We start from the raw sequence: 20,125 nt of genomic DNA on the forward strand, positions 1-20,125 counted from the left end.
GATGACAGCTCAGGACAGTCACAGTCACACGACAAAGCTTTTAGGAGATCTTTAGGGGACTAATTAACCACGGCCGTGCCTGCCTGACAGACCATTACAAGGAAACCTTGTAATTGCAGCACTCGCTCTTTTAAACATTAAGCAATGTGGTTTCTCAGTGGAAACCTCTGTCTTATATTTGGTGGGAGAGTTCATTACGCCCTGTTAAAGGCTCAGGGCTAGTTAGCTCATCTTAGTTCCTATTCACAGTTGTTAAGTTCTTTTCGACCTGTGTGCGTTCTTACCCTTTGAATCCCAATGGGATCTGGTGTGCAGCCATGGAACTATCACGATTTCCAGGCTCTTGTGATTTTCTCCAGTCTGACCTTTCAACAAACTCTCACTCTCTCTACATCCACTCTACATTTGTCTAATAATTTCCTTGTTCTTTGTTCAAACTTTGTATTTTTTTTTTTTACGCGCTAGGTGACTTTGACGTGACATTGAAGTGAGGGGAAGTGAATCGGTGGATGATTTGATGTCTTTGTGCATTACACTGAACCATTCTTGTTACATTTGTGGTATAGAATATAATTGTAATTTACATGATAGGTGGTTATTTTTGGCCCAAAATGTTACTCCACCAGGAAGATGAATGTGATTATAACGTTGTTCAGGGGATGGCCACATGTGACTTATGAAAAGTCCCGACTCCCAGTTTCAACATTCTCTTTTAGCAGTTGGCTCACATTTTATGAGGCAATTTTTCATAACGAACACCCAAAAAGGAATAAGTGGTTGTTGTTGTTGTTTTTATTATAATGAATACTGACATTTGACCTCTGGCTGTAAAAACACTTGGCTCCTAAAATGGCTGAGAAGGACTTGTCCAATTATCAGGGGCATAATCAAATCTGGAGAAGCGTTTGTTGTGCCAGACCTCAAGATCACTCGCATAGAATTCTAAGCCCCAGAGGCCGAGACAAACAAGTGGTCATTTGTGACCAGGCTGAGCAGGTAAATAAAGTTTACAGTAAGTAATTAAAGGGAGGAGTTAAGCACATTAGTTGTGAGAGAAAAACATTAAATTATGTAGAGGTTTTGGAAGTCACACCTCTGTGAAAGCATTTTCCAGGTTCTCTTGAGAAACTAGTTGATGGAAGTTTAAAAAGGGCAGCCAAAGCAGCATTGTTGTAAATCAACTAGAGTGTTAAAATTTCAGTTATGTAAAGGGAAATCTGATTCCCCCATTTCTCATTCAGTATTGAGAGGATGCTATCTTATGATTATAACAATTATCTCTGACAGACAGTACCAACCACATCCACTCCCACAGCTCTGTGGGAGCCGTACCATAAGGAATTTGCCATATTTGAATGAATCTGCAATGGTGCGCCAAAATTACATGAGCCATATGATTTTTGTTTGTACATGTATTTATTTGTTAGTGTTCACTGCAGCTGTGTTCAGGTTATAAGCTTGTTGATTTGGCAACAGCACAGTAGTTAACAGTACAGTCTGGGGGTTTGGGAAAGAGTGCAAAATAACAACGACATGCATGTGCCAGCTGTAAATACATTTTGTATGTCCGTCACCCTTTCTGTGTGTACCACTTCCTGTGTGTCCATGTGTATGCAGTGTCTTGGTCTAAAGTTAGGCTCTATAAGCCTGGCTGTGAAACGGCTGCTAATGATTACATATTTCAGACAGGTGTCCTGCAGGATGGGGTATTTGTGACAGCGGTAAACAGCCATCATGGATTGGGTCACTGTAATATAACGGGCTCCTACACATTCAGGGATTTAGCCAATGTGTTCTGGGCTGTAAATCAGACCAGGCTGGTTGTGTTGGCATCAAAACATCCCTCCAACACAACTAGGAAGGAAGCCCGGAGAAAGTGGTGCCATCCTGGCACAGTGCACACGTGTTAAGCTATCAAGGTGATTTGAATAGGAAAATGTTCTGTATAATGGTTGAATTTCTCTGTTATTTTTTTCCCTCTCATATAAATTCATTGCACTACTTTGTTGTTTTTTCCACTCTATGAGTTTTGAATAGTTTGGATAGTTTGATTGATATTGAAAATGACACACTCTGTAATGCTAAATTGTATAGGCAAGTTCTAATGCAAAAACCTTATGCGTGGTATTGTACAGAGTACAGTTGAACGGGACAAGAAAGGTGAAAAACCCCCAAAGCTAAAAACTTACCCATAGCTTAGAGTATTACTTTTATATTCTTCAAGGACCATACTGGTGTCAAATTTAGTTTTAGCCCATTTACTAGTCGGCACACACATCTCACACCTCTGACAATTCCCCTGATGATTTTCATTCATATTTTTAAGGTTATTTTAGGGTTTTTTGGAAAATGGCTGATGTGCATACAGACTAGAAAACAGGCTATATGTTACAGATTTTGGTCTCATGGTCTTTCGATATCTGCTGGTGAGACTGATTGTGTTCCTGTCCCTCACCTCACCCTCATACTTTTGGAAAAAATGTTTACCTTCAAATCAATCCACCTGTGGAACACACGTGCCACTGTTAACAGTCTTTATGTCCTCTTGTTAACTGGAGCTGTTTTCATCCTTCCTTGTTAAAGTAAGAACCATCTATTAGAATGGGTTTAGTGGTCGTCACACACTTCCTGCAGAATTGACCCTTGCCCTCCTGAATGGAAAAGGAGTGTCTCTAAACTGCAGGGCGGCGGTCAGGTGGATGGTTATTGGGCTGTTCAATTGCCAGTATGGGCATGCTCTCCACCACTTGTTTCTGCACATTTAATGTTTGTTATGCAGGCATTTTATTCGTTTTTTTCAGCTCCACCCTGCAACAAATTAACATCTTCATTCTCTCCCATCTTCTTCCATTTTTTTTTTCAACTTTTTTCTTTTTTAATCTAAGGACAGATGCAGGTCACACAGTGTAAAATTAAAGCAGTATTTTTCCTTCCATTTTTCTTCAGAAAAACTTTTCAGTTTGACCACCACTACAGAGGCTCTTGTTAGTGGTGTAAAGTCAACATCAATGCTGTCTTTTCTTAATGACTCAAAAATAAAAAAGTAGAACATTGCATCAAGGACTGTGAAGGCGATATTATTGTTTGTCATGTTTCAGTCGCATTGTATCGTCCTGAAATTATACATTGACAATTATGTTGATGTTAATGAGGAAAAGTTGTGATCATAAAATATGAGGACTGAAGGATTTCAGCGAGTTTATTGGTCTGATGTCATACATTTCCACACAGTGTAATATGATTAAATGTCAGCTATGTTCATAAAACTGGGCTTTCAAATGTATACGTAGATATTGTGACCTATGTGGATATGCTGTAAGATTTCCCTGGACTATCGTTAAACTAAATTCTTTCATATTGCCCAGCCCTCGTTGCTACTCTACCATCTTGGCCCCCTCTCCCACATTCTTCTTCTCAGCCCTATTGTCGTGGTAATGTGGAGTTCCCCACAGCCCGGCTCGGTCTCCTGGTAGCCGCTCTCTTACAACGTTCCCAGGCTCGGCCCAGTGGCATGGCTCCCAGATCAGGGCCTGAGACAGAGGGTTGTTTCTCAGGAGACAGAACACAAATACAGGGATCCAAATAACTTAATCACCAGCAGGGCCATTAGGGCCAGGCTTACTGCGCACAGACTGCCTGAGGAGATGTTTGGGGAAGGGTGGTCGAGGAACAGCCGAGAACCAGATGGACAACGAAGGTGTTTGGCTCATTATGTCCATTTGGTCATTTTTTATTAACATTTGCATACAGAAACTCCCCTTTTTTTTTTTTTTTTTTGTTTTCGGAACTTAAAAAAAATCCTTAAATTTATCTCTAATAAGATCTGTGCTCTTAAAATATGTATATTTATTTTTAACAGTTCCTTGTGGGAAACCCTGGACAGTTTGGATTATGTGGGGTTTTTTTTTTTTTTTTTTGTTTTCAATAAACAAGTCCATTTTGCCTGAAGTCAATGAGGATGCAAATCCTCTTGTTTATTTATAGATTAGTTCAATCCCGCAAAGCACAGACCACAGTAAGTAGGAACAACTACAACTGCACGCAAGCCTATAGAATATATTCTTGTCCAATGTTTATGTATGTGATTTAAACTCATTCCTCATGGAGTGACACGCCCCGTAAATGCATCCTCCGGCACGGAAAGAGCAGGGCCCTCGCACCCTATTCTCAGAACACTCGATTTGCCTCGGTGAGCATGACCCCTCTACTCCCACAGAGGATGTAGGTGTAAATATTTTCCTGTGAATTATGAGCGTGCACACTTAACAGTATGAGCTCCTCAGAGCAAAGTAAAAATGCGTTCACAGCAAAGAGTGTGTTCACTCCTGGACACGTCTCCAACATGTGTTTATTATTCTGCTCTGTAATGAGCGGGAGCATCAGCACCCACAGAAGTCTCCTAACGCACTAAAGTGCAGTATGCCAGGCTTTTTATGTCCACCCCCCCAAACACACACACACACACACACACACACACCCATACTCTGTCAAATTTCTTATCAGTTATATCTCTCCTATGTCTCCATTTCATACTTTGTTTAAGAACTACATTCCTGAGTGCTGTCCACTGGTGCTGTGTTCCAGATGCCTTGTACATGTGGATCTGAATGTGTCTGGAAGCCGGTGAAAGTGTGAGGTACACTGCAAAGAAGAGTATGTACACTAGTAAGGAAGAGGACACTCAGGGATTTGTCATCGGCTAGAACAAATCATATTTGTCGGTGTATATATGTGAGATTGATGCCTATTTTTGTCGCGTCTTGCACTTTTTTTGCAGCCTCTCTGAAACTCCCTTGCCAAAGTTGTCTTAAGAATGAACCTATCATCCTGCTGCTCGACAGGTGTTACATACAGGAAGTTTGCAACATTTCTTGGCACTCTCCCAGTTGTTTAACTCAGCTCTGCCCCTTCAGCCACGGCTTTACCGCTTGTTGCAATGTTCACACATCCAGATGTGCTATTTATATATGCAAATAATCTCACTTATCAATTTTTTTGTTTCACTCCTCTCTTTCACACTGTCTGTCTCGTAAGTCTAAGGTATCCCAGAGGCAGCAGAGAATGATAAAGAACCGCGAGTCGGCATCGTTGTCGCGAAAGAAAAAGAAAGAGTACCTGCTGACGCTGGAGGTGCGCTTGAAAATGGCACTCTCTGAGAACGAGGTGCTCAAGAACGAGAACGGCAGCCTCAAAAAACAGCTGGAAGGGCTGCTCACTGAGGTGAGGAATCAGGATGGCTGTGACACACTCTGGTGCTGGGAATTTGACAAGGTGGCTTATAATTAACACGTAACTGTTCCCCACAGAACACAGTGCTGAAGACCTCGGCACCCAAGAGGAGAGCTGTGTGTCTCATGGTGGTTCTGGTGTTCATTATGCTCAACGTCGGACCAATGAGGTGAGCGAGCAACACAAACTGTCGCCGTGGATGCCCCATTTTAGCAAAAAGATTTCCTCTTGAAGGCTTCATAAATCACACTGGATGTCTGACACGAAGCCTGGGAATGTGTTTAACTTTGCGGCCAGCTCTGCCTGCACAGCAGCCGCTGTCTGCGCTCGTGTTTGCATCTGGGCCTTTTTCTGTGTGTGTCACGTTGGGCTCTCTATTGGAATGCAAGATATATCTACATTAGAGGCCAGGCTCCATTGGCACTTAAGTGCCACCCAGTGCAGTGATAATGTTAAAAGTGTGTGTACTTCTGAGTATGTGTGATGCAAGACAAAAGGTTAAGATGTCTTTTTATTCTCAATGTTTTTAGAGTCCCATCGCAGGTTCTATTTTGATGTAACCATTTTGACCATTTTGAGACTGCATATGAAGGGGTGCGAGGTAGACTGTGTCTGCCACGGAAGTATTTCTCCTTTTTTTTACAACGTGAGCTCGTTCTCATCTAGGACAGTTTCAGTCGTCAACCGTACAAAGGACTTATGTCTAATTACATAAACTCTAACATTGAGTGCAAAAACACGGAGACGCCGCGCTGCATACAATACCCCGCAGTATTATACAATACTAACTGGTCGGAGACCTGGCCGTAAGTCCGAACAGTCGTTTAACAGGCAGGTTGTTAAGTGAGGAGTACCTGTATGTATTATAACTGCTTAAATTTTGATAAAGAAAGTAAAATGATCACCAGTTAATTTACAACTTATAACATGATTTTTCAACCCATTGACAAATTCCCATAGTAATCCGCATAATCAAATACATCATAGGGTTCGCTTTCACACAATGTCCCGTACCTTGGGCTTATGATAAATAGTCCTGGCCGCATTACCGCCGTAACCGCGGTATTGAGCTCATTACCGTCCTCACCGCAAATAATATGTTTTTTTGTATTTCGTTTTTTTGCTCTTGAAAGTTATGGAGGATATGAAAACACAATAACCATTGCTAAGTTATCATCATTGTCTGTCTTCCATGCTTTGCAACTTTTCAGTTGCTTTGCTCGTCACTTGAGCTTTACGTCCCGCGCGTGAGGGGCAGGATAGTCCATTAAACATATGGGGGATTTATTTTGTGTGTGTCATATTACTAAATATTTCTGGGGCTGTACCCAACTCAGAATTTTGTCAGGCAAAGGCATTCAGCTGTTCAATGAGAATATGAACGGGGCACAGCTCTCCGTGATCAGGGCGCACACAGCGCTGTGTCTGCGTCGATTCACACACATAAAAATGTATTTATAATTCCCCATTGAAATGTTATCCCTGTCCATTTTGTATTCTTCTGTCTGTTTATCCTGTTATTGTAATGCACACTGACTAGGGGGAAAAAAAAAAAGTGGTACATTTGGGTTTGAATGCACATGAGCGCTGGTCTTGTGTGGGTTATGCAGACAGGATCAGAGTTCAGGCTGTGACTTAAAAGCCTGCTGTTCACAGGATGTGGGTTACAAGGAATGTGGCTGTTATTTCATTCCATTAAATTGTTTTTCTTTTCAATGAGTTTTCTTTCATCTAAAGTCCACTAGATCTGCCTACACCCCTCTCCCCCTGTTGTCCTCCACCTACCTCATGATCTTCCCTCACTCCGCAGTCTGTTTAAGGGTGGCCCCAGCTCCAAGCTGCACCCTGGCTCCATGCAGCACAGTGGCCGACACCTGCTGGGTTTCTCCCCAGATCCAGAGGCTGAAGTGGGCCCCCAGCCCATTGATGGAGGCCCCGCTCAGACGTCAGACAGGTAATGAGCTCAACCACCAGCACTTTATTTACCCACCATGTCTGCGTTGGACCAGGATGCACCTGTGCCTGTGCCTGGGCCCTGGGCATGGTCACAAATGGGACAGCTTGTTACCAGCACATGCAAAGTGTGTGCCAGCCGATGACTGACTCTGTTGCAAAGCCCACCCATAGAAAGCCTCCAGGCACGCTAGCCAGGAAATAGAGATTTGAGAAACTGGGGGAGGTGGGTGTGGGTTGGGACTGAAGCTGTAAGTAACAGTAACAGTTTATTGTTTTAATGAGTAATAGATTTTGTTTTTCCTCCCAGGAAATGTGACACCAGTCCACCAGCCTCATTTGTAAATTGCTTGAATAACATTCTTGTCTGGTTCCTTACCTGGTCCACTGCTCTGCCTGGCTGAAAGTGATGTTTTTCACTGTGTTTCATGCTTCTTGTGTCTACATGGCACTGCCAGTCTGTGTTGTGTCAGATCTACATGTAGGGTAGGTCATGTTTTAATTCAAACCATCTCAGGTTACCCGGCAGTATTTTATAACGCTGGCAGGAAGGAACACATTAGCCTTTACAGAGCAGTGACAGAACCGAGGAAGACTGTGATGGGGGAGATATGCAACCCAGGCTTGGGTTACCTTTAAGCAGAAGTGTGTGTGTGTGTGTGTGTGTGTGTGTGTGTGTGTGTGTGTGTGTGTGTGTGTGTGTGTGTGTGTGTGTGTGTGTGTGTGTGTGTGTGTGTGTGTGTGTGTGTGTGTGTGTGTGTGTGTGTGTACGTGTACGTGTGTGTACGCCCGTGTACGTGTGTGTACGCCCGTGTACGTGTGTGCACGCCCGTGTGTGTGCGTGTGTGTACGCCTGTGTGTGTGTGTGCGTGTACGCCTGTGTGTGTGTGTGTGCGTGTACGCCCGTGTGTGTGTGTACGCGCCCGCCCGTGCGTGTGTGCGCGTGCGTCCGTGTGTGTGTGTGCCCGTGTTGTAGTTAACACTGAGGCCTCAGATAGAGTTATGGTCAGACCTCCATGTTCTGACATATTCTGTCTTGTGGAACCATTTCCAGATCGTTGAGTAACTGGATCGCAGGACATAGTTAGCGTGGGGGCTTGGACCTGGGGGGGCCCAGGGGAGAAATTATGGCTCTGACTGCAGTTTTAGCAACAAGTCCCCTGCAGGTGGGCACTGGCTGTGGACAGCTTACATCATCACCTCAACCCACATAGTTCAGTCACACTGAGTTATTACTGTATGTTATTGTAGCCACAACCAACAACATCCAAATAGGAGAGTCATGCAATGCATTGTTCATCTCCAATATATGGAATTCTATGACATGCTATCAGCCAGTCTTTTTGGACCTCCCTTTTTGTCTGTAATGATCTGTAATTATACGTAGTCTGCTGGTTGTTACTGCCCATTACATGCAGCATGTTTATGATTAGATGAATTCCTAGATAAGTTAGATCTAAAATAATACTGCCATGAAGACCATGGGCTTTGTATGTTCCCTTGAACTTGTAGTTCTCAGTAAAGCCTCTTTTCAGAGAATTATCCTTGAATTCTGGTCTCACTACTTTGGCAACCTCCCATTAGAACGCTGTCCTCTCCCTTCCAAGTGTCTTCATGCTTTCTTCAATTTTCAAACTAAAATATTGGACTTTTGGTACATGGACTGAACCCAGAACACAAAAGGTGCTAGAATAAGATTCTGTTTCTGTGGTGCAGCAGGACTAGGACCAGGATTTCTCTATGTACAGATGTGGACAAATTTGGTGGTACCCTTCGACGAAAAAAATAACCCACAATTTTCTCTAAAATAACTTGAAACTCATAAAAGTAATTGCCATTCATCATTGCTTATTCCATATTTGATAGAAATCAGACTTTGCTTTTGATTTTTGATTCGACAGAATGTTTTACATAATAAAACTAATTAAAATGGCATGGACAAAAATTGCGGGACCCTTATAACCTAATATTTTGTTGCACAACCTTTAGAGGCAATCACTACAATCAAGCGATTTCTGTAGCTCTCAATGAGACTTCTGTACCTGTCAACAGGTAGTTTGGCCCACTCTTGCTCCAGCTGTCTCAGGTTTGAAGGGTGCCCTCTCCAGACTGCATGTTTCAGCTCTTTCCATAGATGTTCGATAGGATTCAGATCAGGGCTCATAGAGGGCTCACTTCAGAATAGTCCAATGTTTTGTTCTTATCCATTCTTGGGTGCTTTAAGCTGTGTGTTTTGGGTCATTATCCTGTTGGAGGATCCATGACCTGCAACTGAGACAGAGCTTTCTGACACTGGGCAGTACGTTTCGCTCCAGAATGCCTTGATAGTCTTGAGATTTCATTGTGCCCTGCACAGATTCAAGGCACCCCGTGCCAGACGCAGCAAAACATAACTGAGCCTCCTCCATGTTTCACAGTAGGTATGGTGTTGTTTTCTTTGAAAGCCTCATTTTTTCGTTTGTGAACATAGAGCTTATGTGACTTGCCAAAAAACTCCAGTTTTGACGCATGTGTCCAAAGGACATCCTCCCAGAAGCAATGTGTCTTGTCAATATGCATTTTAACAAATTCCAGTCTGGCTTTTTTATATTTTACATTCAAAAGTCGAGTCCCTCTTGGTGTACTTCCATGGAGCCCACTGTCACTCAAAAAGCGACGGATGGTGCGATCAGACACGACTGTACCTTGACCTTGGAGTTCAGCTTGTACCTCTTTGGAAGTTGTCCTTGGCTCTTTTTCTACCATTAGCACTATCCTTCTGTTCAATCTGGAGTCGATTTTTCTTTTGCGGCCGCATCCAGGGAGGTTGGCTACAGTCCCATGGACCTTAACATTCTTAATAATATTTGCAACTGTAGTCACAGGAACATCAAGCTGCTTGGAGATGGTCTTATAGCCTTTACCTTTAACATGCTTGACGTTAATTTTCTATAACTTTCTGATCTCCTCAGACAACTCTCTCCTTTGCTTTCTCTGGTCCATGTTTATTGTGGTGCACACAATGAAACCAAACAGCAGAGTGACTACTTTTCTCCTTTAAAATAGGCTGAATGACTGATTATAAGATTGAAGACGTGTGACACCAGTTAAAGAAAACAGTTCGTTTGAAATATCACTATAATCCAATTATTTACAATCTTTTCTAAGCGGTACAACAAATCTGCCCAGGCCATTTTAGAATATTATTGATCTCTTTAGCAGTAATTTATCTCTTTTCACAGTTTCTTTGCTTAACTCAAGATTTCAAGATGCACAATATGTTCTAGACTGAACACAATAGCTACCTAATTTCTACTTGACTAACTAACTGAAACTAACCAACAAATTTGTCCACGTCTGTATGTAAACCTATCACTTAGTAAATGACAAGGTGAAACGAGTGTGTCTTCTCATGCTGTTACTATAGTTACGGGGCGCAGCAGAGGCCTGCAGTGTGTTTGGCTCACGGAGCTGATTTTCTGTTCAGAGGGAACATTTAAGCGTGAAACAGTGAACTGCAGTTTAATGTGACAGCACAACAAGCTTACTGTAATGATGTCAAGCTTCCAAAAGTGATTCACAGTCCATATCCATTGTAACGTCCAAAACACTCTGTGCAACCCCTGCTCACTCTCTTTTTTACGTAAAAAATGTTCAGATATTTTATACATTCTTGTATGTGTAGATTCTTTTCTCTATCATCAGATCCTACACAGGCCAAACTGTACTCTACTCTTTCTTCGTAGATGATCTCGGTTTGATCTTGGTTGTGATTACTAAATGGCTTTTCTATGCGTTTTGAAGCTGCAGGTAGTTATTTTTAGATTCATGCTGAATTGGCGGAGATCATAATTCAATTTAATATCTTGGAGAGTCTATGGCTGGAAATAAAATGGATATGACCACAATGATCTGCCGTAGAGCTTTAATATTCTGTTCGGGCTGTTACTGTAATATTAGCAGCGGCTGCATGTTGACACGTGGAATCAGGGATTCTGTGCACAGCATTTCAAAGCCTTCATTAGGTCACTCTGAAAGTCCGCCAGTTGTGCACATGTTAAGTGTCGAATCATTTTATTGGTTTACATTTCAACGGAGATTTAATTGTCTCCGCATGGATCATTCCCGGGTTCTCTTTTGGTGGTTTCTGCAGCATGTCACTTTTACCCGACTCCCCGTGACCTTTTCACCTACGCTCAGATGTTTACGCAGTCAAGGCGCTCTCTCGACATGTGGAAAGTGTTGTTTTGTCTTACATTTTTAACATCATCAGAAACATTACTTTTTTTTTTTTTTTTTTTTTTTTTATATATAACTCTGCCTCTTGTCCCCCCTCCCCACCCGGTCTTTAGATCAGAGGATAAGGCCCTGATGGTGGTGAAGGATCCCACTTTCCTCAGACCCCCTCCTCCCTGCCAGCCCCCCGTCAACAGGACCAAGTGCATGGAGTCAGTACCACATTTAAAGCCTCCGTTCACATATTTTCTCACCCTTCTTCATGAAATGGATGGAAACGTGTATATTGAACACAGAGATTCTGCTTTTGTCTTCAGGATGGCTCATGAGCTGAGGGGTTGGGTCCACCGGCACGAGGTGGAGCAGACCAAATCCAGACGCATGAACAACGTCCACCACAAACCCACCAGGACCATCCTGGTAAGTCACAACCTCTCTTGTCCTTTAGGAACAAAGTCATCATCATTTAATTCATTTATTTGTTATATGTTTATGTTAGAATTTAATCAGACGCGTGAGCCAAACCAAAATCTGTATTTTTCATCACTGGTCTACATCTACTTCCACCCTTTTTTTTTTTTTTTTGTCCTCCACCTCTTGGACTGAGTTTAATCCGACAGTCCTGAGAAGGTAAACCCACTGGTAGAGGAGAGCTGTGGGATTAGTGTCCGCCTGTTTTTTTTTTTTTGTTGTTTTTTTTCCATTCGTGCTATTTTTCAATCTTTCACAATGAGCGAAAGGTTACCAGCAGCTGCTGTCAACAGTTTTGAATAAGTGAATTGTCAATATTCATATTCCTATAGACCGAACGTTGACTGAACTGGTTAAAACACATTTGTTCTCCAATTTGCATTTGACTGATATTAACACACACGGCTACACAAAACTACAGCCACGTTGCTACCTTTCAACTACCTGTTTTTCCAAGCAAGACCCAACTACCCAGGTCTGATACCAAAATATATCAGGACCGCTGAGTTTTATTTTTAAGCGTTGACAGCTTTGTAGCTCCCCTCCTTGGCTTTAATGAGAGCAATCCCACCCAAGCTAAGAACTTGTGGATGCTGTTGATGTGAAGCTGTTCACCTGACTTTCTCACACCCATTTAGTATCAGAGTGATCCGCGCGTCGTCAGCAGCATAGATCGGAGCAAAGGTTGATGTGATATATGCTGGATAGATTGATTCGGATATTTGATATTGATGCATATTTAGTTTCATTTATTTGTCTGAACTTTTCAGTCCTGTACAAACCAGTAGAAGCCTTTCTTTCACCGCCTTCAACTGTGCCGGTGCTCTGTGCGCTGGGAAACGTCCAAGACGGCGCACACAGCATAACGGACTAAATTCAGTGTAGAAATTGAAGAAGTTCTGATTCCGACCTGTATGGGAAAGGTCAAACCAAACAAAGTTGTGTTTTCTTCCGTATGTATTAAACATCCCCTAGAATGTTACTGTAAAGTACATGTACTCTCCCCCTGAAAGGTATGATGTTATCTATTGACCCTCTCATTTGTAATTTCTTTGACTATGTAATATAGGATAGATTTTATGGTATTTATGTTATTATGCAGTTTGCGATATTATCTTTTTGTTAGTATTGTCGCTGACTGGTGCTGTTTAATTGAATCCATTTATTATGATTAAATGTAGGGCTTAACTTGCAGTTGCATATTTTTTCTCAGAATAATACTCAACTAAATTCATTCGATGACCCAATTTCCATCTTTGGATGAAAATGAAAGAGTTCTGATTGATCACTGACATAATTGATTACAAAATAATCAGTAGCAGAGCTTAATAATACAGTTAGCTTTTTGGTTTTTTTCTTTCTTTCCCCCGTCCCTCCTCATCTTTTTTTAATCTTGTTTCATTAAAAGAAAGCCGTGGATAAGGGAGTCGACGTTGGCCAAATAGTGACAGTGCAGTACACAGAAAACCAAGCAGAAAAGTAAGTAAAAGGGTTTTAACTTGCATTTGCGTATAAGCTTCCAAGCTTCCAAGCTTCCCTTACAGTCTGTTTGGCTTTGTTATTTTCAATTATTTTTATGTGACTTTGATTTAATGGTGCTTCTGGTGATATCCATATTCTCATCTGATGAATTTATAACAGCTTCACAGGGCGTCACAGGGCGTCGGCTGTCAAAAAGTTTCTCTGTCAGGCTCTGGTTCTGCATCAGCTTAAACAGGAGTCCTGCCGGCCTCAGACTGAAAAACTGTTAAACAAAGCTGCCAGACGTTAAAGCAGCAATTCCCTCTAAAAAATCAATAGTCTAAATCTATCCTCTGTAGAGTGATCAAACATTGTGTTTTTTATTATGTTTTTTTGGGGTGTTTTTGCCTTTTGTGTCGGAAATATCCACAGTATAAATTGTGGTGATGGAGGTGAAGCCAAACCCCAGGGCCGCACTGTTTGAAACAGCTTTTATACAAAATGAATATTGAGCCCTGGGCCAGTCATGGAATCAATTTATTTTTAAATCTTTTACATCGGAGTATAGGGCAAAATAAACTGTGTGTTACTCAGACAGGTAAAATTAATGATTGGTGAATTCATTGGTATTCATCTCTGGTATTGTTTATTGCTTTTATTAATTTATTTGTTCAAATTATTAATCTTACGGCTGATTTCGGCACAGAGATTCTGGGTATCATTTTGGGGTAGATAAATTGGTTACGACTTTTTAAGAAACTTTATGTTCGCAATGTTTTTACTTTCCTATTCCTCATTTCCCATCAGGAATTCTGGCAGCGAGCTGCAGGTGTACTACGCCCCCCATCGCACCTACAGCGACTTCTTTGACGAGATCAACCGCCGTGGCGACACTTTCTACGTTGTGTCTTTCCGCAGAGTGAGTTTCAAATCTTCAACATGGATGTTTATGGCGCTTTGACATTGTAAGACAACCGTCAATTTTAAGGATCAATGCTATGTGATATCGCTCCCTTTTCTTAGACCAGTTCCAGTTATTGGTGGTATTTACTGAAATCATGGAAATGGCTTTTCTTTTTGGAGTTGTTTTTTTTTATTGCTGAAAATGTATCATTAACATCTGTAAAGTTTAAGCAAACATTATTTTCAGTAAAGGCCCTCTTTCAACCATCCTAATTCAGACCATAGTTTACCTGGCCGCAACCCCTTTTTGAAATGACATTGTGTGATTATACTTTGTTTAAAGGCGTTGTGGGCGCAGCTGTGAATCAAATACAGGGATTTGGCAGGAGCAGTATTACCAAACCTCTGATATCATGTTTGAACTGATTACATAACTTGATGTCATAGGGAACGGTTTCAAAGCTCAGATAAAATTTCCAAATCCATGATGATTTGGTTTGTTCATAAGTCTGTGTAACGTAGCTGGAAATTGAATATGCCAGACGGGATACGCATTGATTGTCTAAAGAAACAATAACGAAACATCCAAAGATGAAGAAAATTGGATGTTTGACTGTCTCATTGCAGTGGAAATGGTTCGATTTAAGTATGAAATCTGGGTGAAAATCTGGGTCCGATACTAGGGCTGGGTATTGGTACGGTACTCAAAACCTTAAAGGTATTAACCAAAATAATACAATATCAAGTAGTATCAACACTTGATACTTGACACTCCAGTCAAACAATACCTGCGTTTAATCATTTTTGTACCGAGATTGAGAAAATGATGACTATTTGTATGGTTTTGCTCGCAGCCAATCACAAGCCTTCTTCGATTCAATGCGACGCATGATTAGTCTACTACTGCAGCAGCTACAAGCCAGCTAATCACCGCAAGCGTTTTTCAATTTAATGCGACGTATGATTGGCTCACTACTGCAGGAGCAGCTACAACAGCTACACGAGATGCTCCCTAAAAAATGGTTAAAAGTATGGCTATACTACATGCCTGTGGCGTCGGAGTGGAGTGGTGTGGGATGGGGGTGTTATACAACTGAATGCTTCCATTCACATGATGGGGTATAGTAGAAAAAAAAGGTTTTGAACGAAGTACTCTATTGGTATTGGTGTCACTTTAAGGGCACTGTTATTGGCACTGCTATAGTAATTTTGCAAACAATACCCAGCCCTATCCCAGACACAACCGTACCAGTCTTTACAGTCATCAGACACGGGTCTCGTGGCTGTGAAAAGTTGTTCCTCATGGAACTTTAGCCTCAACATTAGCAGTTTTCACGTCCCTGTTGAGGTTTTGATTAGTGAGGGAAAGTTGGAGGGGAGCGCCAGGGGTGAAAAGGTTGCCCCTGCCCTCGCCCAGGGGTGTAGTTCTACTTTTCCAGTCTAGCGCTGGTCCATTTGTAATCATCAAGACCATCATGCTTTGAGATTTTACCCATGAACATTATGTCAACATTCATTTGCGGTGTCTTTCGTCAAAGCTGCGTTTCTATTTTTTATTTTTTATTTTATTTATTCTCGTTTCTGGAAAAAGAAATGAAAAAAGCTGGATGATATATACAGAAAGAATTCTATGATTGATTCCGGATGTTTTCAGAACACTGTGTGTCCAAAAAGTCTATACAGTATGTAGAGCCCCACTGCTTTACATACGTGTGCTCTACATCTGACCCAGCAAAAGAGAACATGAAAAAAACATTTTTTTGCTATCGCTCACAATATAAATGAGGAATTTGCAGCTACATTTATCTTATTTTAGTCATTTTGGTTAATGTGACAAATTATACAAATAACCTTTGAACTAACTCAAAAACCTTGTCAAAATAAATAAACAAAAAACGAAATATCCCGACAAATTCATTTGTTGTCCCCATGAGACAATAACAATAACTATCCATTATAGTTTTTAGGACATTCAGGTTGTATGGTTACGGAGGGTAAAATAAAGTCAATGTATTGATTAACAAAAATTCTAATTGTAAATTTGTGAGAAAGTTCAATAAAAAAAAATTATTTCTTGTCTACATTATGTCATGGCTGAGTGCAGATGTTTTCACCTTTCCGAGAACTGTGATGTGACCTGTATTGTTTTTTTTCCTTTGTTTTATTTGCCTCTATTTTGTTTCCCGGGCTTCAGGGTGTGTTCCCCCGAGTGAGGACTTGCTTTTGCACTCATTCCAATGTTTGTTTAATGTTACTACAAAACTTCCAGAGCTCTGGATTAAATTCGTGTAGAATTAAAAGGCATTCAGTGCCCATCTTTTTTGTGCTTTTTCACCTCCCCTAAAAAGAACTATATGATTGGGTTCATGTTGGCCCTTTGGTGCCCTTTCAGGGAAAGCAAGGCCCATCCCTCATTTTGTGAGCAAATGACGTGATGATGTGTAGGTTCACGTTGTATTAAAGCTTTAACAGACGGCACCTGCGGTGTTGACTAAGTGTGACATTGACTTATTTGCTGGGAAAAAATGCATAGTATTCAACATAACCAAAATGTGGAACTGTTGTGGAATTGTTGTTGTCATTTTGTGGTCATGCTTGTCGTCTTGGTTTGTTTTGGGACCTGTGATTTTATGTTAGTTTGCCTTGAGTCTCCAGTGAATTTCAGGAGAACCCTTTGCCGTGGTGGATGCAGAAGGTAGTAGTAGTAGTATATTCCTGTAGAAAGAAGCAGAAATGTAGCTGCAAGCAACAGTTGGTTATTTTTACAGATATTGACAAATCTTAGAGAACAATCAGTAATCACACGCACAAGTTATTTTTATTAATGAATTTTTGACATTTTTAATTTTGGACTGTTATAGTGCCACTATCAGGACAATTTGCTCCATTTTACAGTATAGTGCCATTTTGGTCCAGACTTTTCATTAATGGGAAGGCAGCTTTTCTCATGCCAAGCCTATAGTCCCAGTTATCTAAATATCCCCTTTGTGGGCATGTTTAGGATGTAGCTAGCTAGACTGAATATATACATATATTTGCATGCAAATGTATTTAGATTTAGTTTGCCTCAATCACATTGACTTACATATTCTCTTTGCTTTCTTCTCGCCACAATTCTTTAGAGCCACAGTTGGTTCTGACTGTTGGATTTGGAAAGCCAGTCAGTATTTTTCGGTGGAGAGATCAGGTCCCACAGGAGATGGATTTAAGATCTTTATCCTCTGCCTCGACTAAAGTTTCTCTTGTCTTAATTGGCAGCGTCTCTTTCTCCACATGGCCTGTTTGATGCCAGATACAAAAAGCAATTGCTGTGAGATTTTGTCTCCGTGGAATCGACTTTGTGCAGTTTGTGTGATTTGCCTTGTGTGGACCGTTGGGTTGGGTTTTTGGGTGTCTCTGGATGTTTGTGAAGGGAAGGGAATTTCAACAGGAGTGGCTCACACATTGGTTTGCTTACTAGCATACCCCTTTCCCACTACCCCTTCTGGGTGCATGTTGTTGGGCCACATTAAAACATTTCATTCTCATCTTTCACATCATTGTTTCCAGAGTTCCACATTTAAGGGAGAATTTCATTCATTTATTTAACTGTAATGTTAAACACCCATATGGCAAGGTGCTCAAAGCGGATCAAAGCGAAGATATCAATACTACAGTTTCATTATAACTTCAAACCTTAAAAAAACAAGCAAGAGGAAAGTGCTCACATGGGAGCAGTTTGGATTCTAAAACCAGTTTCTGTGGTGTGGGTGGCTATGAAAATGATCGCCTTGAACTGCGACCTTTGAACTTTTGGGGCCTTTTTAATTTAGTTGTTGATGCATTGCTGCTTACTGCCTGACTCAAGTTCTTACCCAACTTATTCATTTTGTCTTAGTTTAAGAGTTAACCCAAGCTTCAGAATGTGGTAAACTAAACAACTGCATAAACTCACAAAAAAATAACAAATAACTACATTCACTGCCATAAAGTGTAGTATTTTCCTTTGATCGGGCTCTCCCTTTGTTCACAGGACCACCTTCTTCTGCCTGCCACCAGCCACAATAAAGGAAGCCGGCCCAAAATGTCGGTGGTGCTGCCAGCCATGAACATAAATGGTAAGAGTGCTGGTGCACACTCTTGATTTAGGAGTTTTCCAGACTGTCCATGCTGCACCAAGCAGCAGATGAAAGGCAAACTGGAGCAGTTTCAACATCACCTCGCTCTTCAAAAATGTACTGCATGGTACTTCAAGACTGGAGAAAATGCCTACCTATCAGGCCTATTTAGGCAATAGTGATCCAACAACCAAATGTTCGAGGAACAACACACACAGTTTGGACACATTTGGACCTCACTGTGGACATTTGGCACAGGAACTGAGAACTGAATGGAGCTATTTTTAGATATATTCAAAGGATGGAAGGAAAATCCTGGATGCACAATGAACAATCACAGCACCATTCAAGGTTGCAGACCAATAGTGTTATACCCCCAACTAGAGTCTAATCATGCATGTCTCTGAAACCTGAGTAGGGAGTAGTTGTTTGGCGAAGTGCTAGTTTTGTGTGCAAACAGTTGTTTGCATCCCTGACTTAGCGTTGTGTGGGAAGCACAGGCCCATTTTAGAAGCAGTCATCTGCTGAGTTTGCTCTACGTCACCCCATAATGAGGTGCGGAGAGCGGTTCATCAGCTTCTGCACTGCTGGATTTTCCCATTGAGAATTCTAAATGAAGCTGGAGAAAATGTCTGAATTTTTTTTTTGGAATACTAGTGCATGCCCGTTCAAAAAGCCTTTCTAAGACATTTTAATGGCACAGTTTAACAGAATGTAAGGACAACTTTGCAAGAAAAAAGAAGCACCAAATGTGAAAATCTAGGCATATTAGTACTTCGGGAGGATCAGTTGAGTCGAGGTTTCTTCTGTCAGTGATTGAGTCCTGTTTATATCGACTATAAATCCTTTATCTCATCAGCACCTCTTCATAAACAACATTGCTGAGAATAGGGGATGTAAAACTAAACTGTTTTAAGGTATACTATGGTATTAAGCAACCATGTTTCTGAACCGTAAGCATTTCCCTGTAATAACGTCCCCACGGTATGAATTAACGTTGCAAAATTTAAGATGTAAACTTTAATTCATCCTCATCTTATGTTGCCGCTGCGCAGTGGCAGACAGCCAAATGTTGTAATAATCCATCCAATGAATCATTTCCCCAGGCGCTGCGTTCCAGCATCTTTATTTACACTTGCTCCCATGCGCAAAATCCGTTCTGCCGCTGATCCTCCCAGCCTTCACCATGCTTACCATGTGTTTTTCTTTTTTAATATAAACAATTTTGTGGGGTGGGTGTGGTTTTAGCAGTCACACCTGACCTGGTTCTAGGTAATTGGGGCCCAGGATCACAGTGGCTGTATACCTGTTGCTCATTGGTTGGTCTTACAAGCAACAGGTAAAAGTCCCATCCCCACACACACTCAGGAGAGGAACCCTTGTCATGACACATGTCCAGTCGACACTGCATGTCCTTGGGTCACCAGAAATATACCCACCAAGCGTAAAGTAGATCGGATGAACGGTTGTCGGGATAATTGATGGACATACATATAGACAGACAGACAGAGATTCCCTCTCTGTTCTCTTGAATAACTGAGGCCCAATCTATGGGTATTTTGAAAAACTTCGTTTTTTCTCTGTGTTTTGGCGTTCAGTCCTCATCAAAAGCAGTTTCAGGTCACTTAAAAGCGAGCTCTTGAAAAACTCCTTCCAAGGTGGAGATTTTTCAAAGCTCTGTTTTCTCTGAATTCGGGTGGAACGGTGAGAAGAACCGGTCATGTCCCTGATTTACCGGTGTGTTAATGTATTGCTAGTACTGTTGGGTTTAATGTATGGTATCTCCCTGTAAATAT

At 41.4% G+C, this 20,125-nt stretch overlaps 1 protein-coding gene across 1 annotated transcript in view; it reads left to right on the plus strand.

Annotated features, from left to right (window-relative positions):
* atf6 (activating transcription factor 6) overlaps nucleotides 1-20,125 on the plus strand; it is a 37,235-nt gene that overhangs the window by 9,058 nt on the left and 8,052 nt on the right. The window contains exons 8-15 of the mRNA XM_080008569.1: nucleotides 5,035-5,220; nucleotides 5,307-5,398; nucleotides 7,040-7,183; nucleotides 11,514-11,609; nucleotides 11,715-11,817; nucleotides 13,277-13,347; nucleotides 14,137-14,248; nucleotides 18,245-18,329. Of these exons, the coding sequence (XP_079864695.1) occupies nucleotides 5,035-5,220; nucleotides 5,307-5,398; nucleotides 7,040-7,183; nucleotides 11,514-11,609; nucleotides 11,715-11,817; nucleotides 13,277-13,347; nucleotides 14,137-14,248; nucleotides 18,245-18,329 (889 nt within the window). The remainder of the gene's footprint in view (nucleotides 1-5,034; nucleotides 5,221-5,306; nucleotides 5,399-7,039; nucleotides 7,184-11,513; nucleotides 11,610-11,714; nucleotides 11,818-13,276; nucleotides 13,348-14,136; nucleotides 14,249-18,244; nucleotides 18,330-20,125) is intronic.

This window comes from Zeus faber, assembly GCF_960531495.2.
Source record: "Zeus faber genome assembly, chromosome: 1".
Classification (NCBI taxonomy): Eukaryota; Metazoa; Chordata; class Actinopteri; order Zeiformes; family Zeidae; genus Zeus; species Zeus faber.